We start from the raw sequence: 5,998 nt of genomic DNA, 5'->3' as shown, positions 1-5,998 counted from the left end.
ACTGATATTAAAATCAATGGATGATTTGGTCAAAAACAAGCGCAGCCTTCCTCGTCAATGCAATTTGTTGACCTTTTTAGGACAAATTAATGCTCCCAGGCTGGCTTTATAAATTTTGAGTGGGATTGAGCCGGCCTTTGGCGAAAATTTTAAGCGGCCCTTTTTTAAAAAAAAATTTATATTTAAACATTAATTTTAATAATAATATTATATTTTTATTTAAAAATCATCCTCCTCACCTTTTGGGATACAAAATTATTGATTAATTACTGAATAAAATATTTTAGAAACTTTTCATCTTCTACCATTTATTTATTTATTTTTCCCATTTGATTTTAAACGTTTAACTTAATTTTCTAGATTTTGTTTACGCTTAGACATCTGCAACATAATTAGGATTGAATATTTTATTATTATCAATTTTTTAAGTCTTACTTATTTCATAATGTTGGAGGATCAAATGATATTAATGCATTTTTTAAATTAAGTAGTGGGCCTTAATTAAAGTGTATATATTGATGGCAATTATTTCTTTAATTTTGTTTTTTTTGTTATCTGGAAATTGTTTTATTAGAATTCATTAATTAGGGACTTTATTAAATTGGGGAAAATGATCTTAATGGACTAGATGAAATCCTAAGACTATAAATGTGCCATGTGTCTTCCCAATAAAAAGAATAATATAATATTATTTAAGGTTTTATAAATAATAAAATAATAAAAAATAGTTATCCTCATTTTTGTCATAGGGGTGGCCGGTCACCTCCATTTTAGCTCAAGTCACCCCAATGATCAACTAGGGGTGGCCGAACCACCCACCATGGCCTATGGAGTTGGTTCGGCCACCCCCGTTGGGGATAGGGTGACTTTGGTTAACCCAAACAGGCCAAACTGGGGTGGCCCCCCATGGCCCTAGAGAGTGGACCGGACCACCCCCAAGGGCCAAATACAAATATATATATATATATATATTTGGGATTTGGGGATGGTTCGGAGGGCCATGAAGCCACCTCAGGGTCATTCTGGTCTGGGGTGGCCGAAGCCACCTCTAAGGCCAACTAGGAAATTGGGAGTTCAGCTTATGGGGGTGGTTCGGCCACTCCTGGCTGGGCATTGGGGCTGGCCGGCCACCTCCTAGGACAAAAATGAGGTGGTCTGGCCACCCCTATGGCAAGAATGGGGATGCCTATTTTTTTTTAAAAAAAAAACCTTAAATAATATAATAATATTATTATTTTTTTATTGGGAAGACACATGGTACATTTGTGGTCTTAGGGATTTCTTTAACCATTAACGAGATACCCTCCAATTCATTTTGGATCAGAGAAGATCATTTTCCTTAAATTGGAGGCCTATTTTAAATTATTTAATTACCATGATTAAGTGACCTCAATTAAAGAATGAATGGTAATAATGACTTAAAATTTTTTTATAAATTTTTTTAAAAAAATAAATTTATTAATTAGGGGCCTTATTAAATTGGGGGCCTAGGCAGCCACCTAACCCACCTAAGGGTTGGGCCGGCCCGGGGCCTATCTTCTCCACAAAGGTAAACGGAAATTTCGAGGAAAGTTGGAGTCTGAGAGCCGAGAGGGACTCACACAGAGTCGGAATCGTATTGAACTCGTTTAGCACATGTTGGGTGGATATAGGCTATATAGCACAAGAAACCCGTGGCCCTGGCCCAGTGAAATCTACTCTACAACCCTTTTTCCAGTCCAGGCCTGTGCGCAGCCCATTGTGGGGCCTTAGCCTATCTCAACGGACACACAAACCTCGACCCATCGCATTTTTCTATCATAGTCGCTTTTGATTTTTGTATTCCTTCTCTTTTTTTCTTTCTTTTAATCAGGGCCTAAATGTCTTATGAAACTACAAAGTCATCTCCATTACGATCCAAAATATTCTGATTGTTCTACAATTGAACTGTAATGCCACTCTCATCTTCCAAACTTCAGATGTGTACAAGCAAAAATGAATCAGCATGAATTTCAAAATCCGGGGAAATTGGGTCCGACATGTTTGCTAACGGTTTTGTTATCTATTTTTTTTTTCAAAAAATATAACAAACAATACAAAGCACTTATAAAACTAAAAAACAACAAAAATTTTCTAAAAAACATTTTAACAAACTTACAAACGTATCCAGTTGAGGTGTAGTAACTGGTAGATCCTGGTGTAATTAATTCAATGACAAACAAGTAAGGCTTGGGAACAAAATAGCAACCACATATTTACGAGCCTACGAAGGTACTTTATTAATTGTACTACTATGCCCTATTTATAACACCACTGAAACGTGGGTTTTAGTTGCTCATGATAGACCATCTGGCGTGGGGCATAAATAGGAAGACTCCTTGTGGTAATTTGGGTTGGTCCATGCTTGTTAAAGCAATGTGTCGTATTGAAAATGGATGCCGCAATTTATTGTCACGGTTTACATGCAGTATTATCTAATCTAAGTTTTGCTTGTGTTTTATAATATTCATTTTACCCTCTAAACTATTCACTTATTTGTACTTTTAATTCTAATATTTAAAAAGTAACATTTTACCTCCCAAACTTCTAAATTATTGCAATTCAACCATTTTGACTTTTTTTTTTTTTTTTTTTTTTTTTCAAAATGCTCTTATCCCAAGTTTTTTTTTTTAAAAAAAAAAATTAAAAATGAAGGGGGTGGCAAGCCACCCCAGTTGGGCCTGGGGTGGCTTCGGCTAGCCTAGACCATTCACTTCTTAATTTTTTTTTATTTTTTTTTTAACTTGGGATGAAGGCATTTTAGGAAGAAAAAAAAATCAAAATAGTCGAATTGTAACAACTTAAAAGTTTGAGAGAGTAAAATATCACTTTTTAAATATTAGAGTTTAAAGTGCAAATAGATAAATAGTTCAAGAGGTAAAGTGTATTTTCTCATATTTTCAATTAACTACTCCAAATCTTCCTCAATCTCCACAGTTTTTCTTTCTTTGTTTTCTGTATTTTTTTTGTTTTTTCAATGAATAAAGCTGTGCTGATTAGATAATACGGAGTGTCGTTCCACTACTATAGTTGTGTCGAGGCATGCAGCTAGTTTATGCTTTGCGGATGAAAACCAAACAAAGATAATGCTGTTGAGTTTGCTTTTTTACTTTGTAACAAAAGAGAAAAAATACCACAAAATATTTTAAACTACAAAAGCGAAAGCTTCTTGACATTTCTTCTTCAACTCGTTTCTTCTGATGCAACTGCGCATATATATGAAAGCTGAAGAAGACACTGCATAACCAGTACTATATATAATCGCTGTGCTCCCACGTTACTCCTCATCTATCACCGTCCGCCTTTTATTCGGAGGACCACCATCTGTGACTCGCGTCATCGTCACAGTCCATTCAAGGAGCGCCAGCTTTCACTTTCTTTTATTATGTAAATCTCTCTCTGTCCTTTTCGTTCTTTTTTTTTTTTTTTAGCTTTGATGGCTATGCTGCCTCCGGTTCTGGCTCCCTCTCACTGCGCCTGCAGGAGGAACTGGCAGAGACAAGACCGCACAAACCATCTTTGTTCTAGTCTGTAAAGAGGATATTTCCATATTTATTTTAAGTCTTAAGAAGATGAAATGGGTAAAACAAGCATGGCAATATACATCAGCAATTACACATACCTTGTCCCATATTTTACTTCTACCCACTAGAGGATTCTGCCCCTCTTCCTGGTATTCCCCGTTAGCACTCACCCAAAAGTGAGGCTGTCCTTCACATGTCACCCCAGCTACCTGCAAACATATAACATAATAGCTTTAATCCTACATGTTTTAAATGCTAACTACAATTTACTTGTCCCAAAAGCTTAAACTCATAGGAAAAAATAAATTTAATCCCAACACATATAGAAGAGCCTTTGACTAAAATACCAAGTTAAATTATCATTTATTCGGTTATCAAAGATGCATTTAATCATTTAATTTATATTCTAACACATTGAGCAGACCAACCTTCAGCATCCAGAGCTCTTCTTTAGTAATCTCCCTACTGTTTATCAATACATTTGTGTTTCCGTTGCTAGCTTTTCGGTTGATGTTGCCCCCAACTTTTAGCTCAGGGCTAATAATCTGGGAAGGCTTTTGTCCTTCCTGTTCAATCAAGCGACAACAGTTATTCCATTGTGGTGCAAAAGAACAGGAAGAAAAAAAACAAAAATGGAACTTCTAGATCCTGATCGATGCTCACCTTTCCCCAGAAACCAGATACTTTATCATACCAATAGCGTCCTGGTCGTAAATTTTTTGGTGGGTGTTTGCAGTTCTGCAATTGAACGAGCCCTTCTATGCTAAGAGGTTCATCGTTCACAAAAACAAGCGCTGGCGGTACCTGATTCACTTCACACAAAACCTCAGCTTTCATTACCCGTTTAACTTCCAAATCATTGAGCAGCCGCTTGAGCAGCCTAGAACACATCCCCAGCGTCCCTCGCCTCTTCTCATTGATTCTAAAACCAATGCAAGTAACACACTTTCTCCCTTCTGGCATCGACCCCATTGCTCTCAGCACGCAATTATAACAATGCTTAGCCCCACAAACAATGCAAACCTCCTTCTCGGTGAAACGATTTCCCTTAAGGCATCGATAGCACACCCCTTTCTTCACATTTCTCGCAATTGAGTAATCGGTTATGTTGAAGTTTTCGTCATCATCATTGTCTGGAATTGCAGGCACAGTAGACCTCAACTTTCTCAGCAGTCCAGCCATTGTTGTTGATCCAAGTTCAGACACAAAAAGGAACAACTAGTTCCAATTTCACAAACCCATGAAGCATATCCGATTACTTCGACGACGGAGACGGGAGAGGGGAACCAAGTAAAAGAAAGTTCAGGCAGAGAGAGTATGACTTTTCCATTGAAATTTGTCTCTACGCGTCCTGAGAAAATTCCAGGAATCGAGTGGAGAGACTCTGAAGGAGGAAATTTTCGCAATGCGAAAATGAGAAGACCCAGTCACGCCACTGGGGGCTCATATTCTCTGCAGCACGATGTAGCAAAATGTTGGAGCAATCACTGCTTCTTCGAATCGTACATCACATCGATGAGGTTTTTTTTTTTTTTTTATATCGTAATTTGGAAAATGTAGGATTTTTCACAACAAAAAAAAAAAAAAAAAATTATACTGATTATTTTTAATCTTACTAATTATTTTTAAATTAAAGGTTCGAATTATCAACATTTATCATTTTAACAACTCAACATTTATTCACTTTAACGTACACCCACTTTATTTACTGGGAATTAGGGCGAGGCTCATGGTGAATTTTTTTTTGTTTTTTGTTTTTTTAATATGTCTGCATAAAAGAAGATAATAGAATTCGAACTAGTGACCTTCGTAGTCCTAGCCAATTAAGCTAATTCTTGAAAACGCTCAAGATTAAAAAACTCAACTTTATTAATTCGCAATGCAAAAATATGGTGAAAAATAACATATTTTCACTAAAATTTGGTCATTCGAAGAGAAAAAAATTACAAAGTGTCGCGTACCCGAGACAAGTAAATCCTAAAACCTTGTCAAATTCAGTAAAATTAATGTAATTTAACTATTTAAGTGTAGGATCTCACCGGGGATCCTGATCCATGTATATACACACACACGCATGCAGAGGAACCGAGCTGTCGTCCGTGCGGTCAGGGGTTCAGAGGTTGACTTTGTATTTGTTTGTTTTAAATATTGAAGTGTACGTTGGTTGGAGCTGAAATTGAAATCGTAGTCGTTTAACACATGCTGGAGAGCTGGATCCCTTCAGTTTTATAGTCCAGAAAGTGAAAATGGAAACTCTTGCGAATCTTCGCGGTTCTCACTTGTCCGCGTGGCTGGACGCACGCAGCACAACAAACCCGTGGGCTTCATTATGGGCACTCAGCCTACTTCAACTCACAAAAAGCAGCCCACTACATGTTCATCATCACCTCAAGAGATCTACAATAACCAGGGAAAAAAAGGGGCTGAAAAGTCCTCAGGAGCCTAAAATAGAGAAA

The 5,998-nt window shown here is 37.0% G+C and overlaps 1 protein-coding gene across 1 annotated transcript; it reads right to left on the bottom strand.

The window, feature by feature from the left end:
* Positions 1-3,445: 3,445 nt before the first annotated feature.
* LOC132171044 (extra-large guanine nucleotide-binding protein 1-like) lies at positions 3,446-4,724 on the bottom strand. The gene is made up of 4 exons (XM_059582252.1): positions 4,206-4,724; positions 3,971-4,108; positions 3,641-3,751; positions 3,446-3,547 (listed from the first exon to the last, which is right to left on the bottom strand). The coding sequence occupies exons 1-4, from the start codon at positions 4,722-4,724 to the stop codon at positions 3,446-3,448; spliced, it is 870 nt and encodes a 289-aa protein (XP_059438235.1).
* Positions 4,725-5,998: the final 1,274 nt, after the last annotated feature.

The sequence above is a fragment of the Corylus avellana genome, chromosome ca1 (genome assembly GCF_901000735.1).
Source record: "Corylus avellana chromosome ca1, CavTom2PMs-1.0".
In the NCBI taxonomy this organism is placed as follows: Eukaryota; Viridiplantae; Streptophyta; class Magnoliopsida; order Fagales; family Betulaceae; genus Corylus; species Corylus avellana.
The sequence above is the reverse complement of the archived record's forward strand: the minus strand, read 5'-3'. Positions and strand labels throughout refer to the sequence as shown.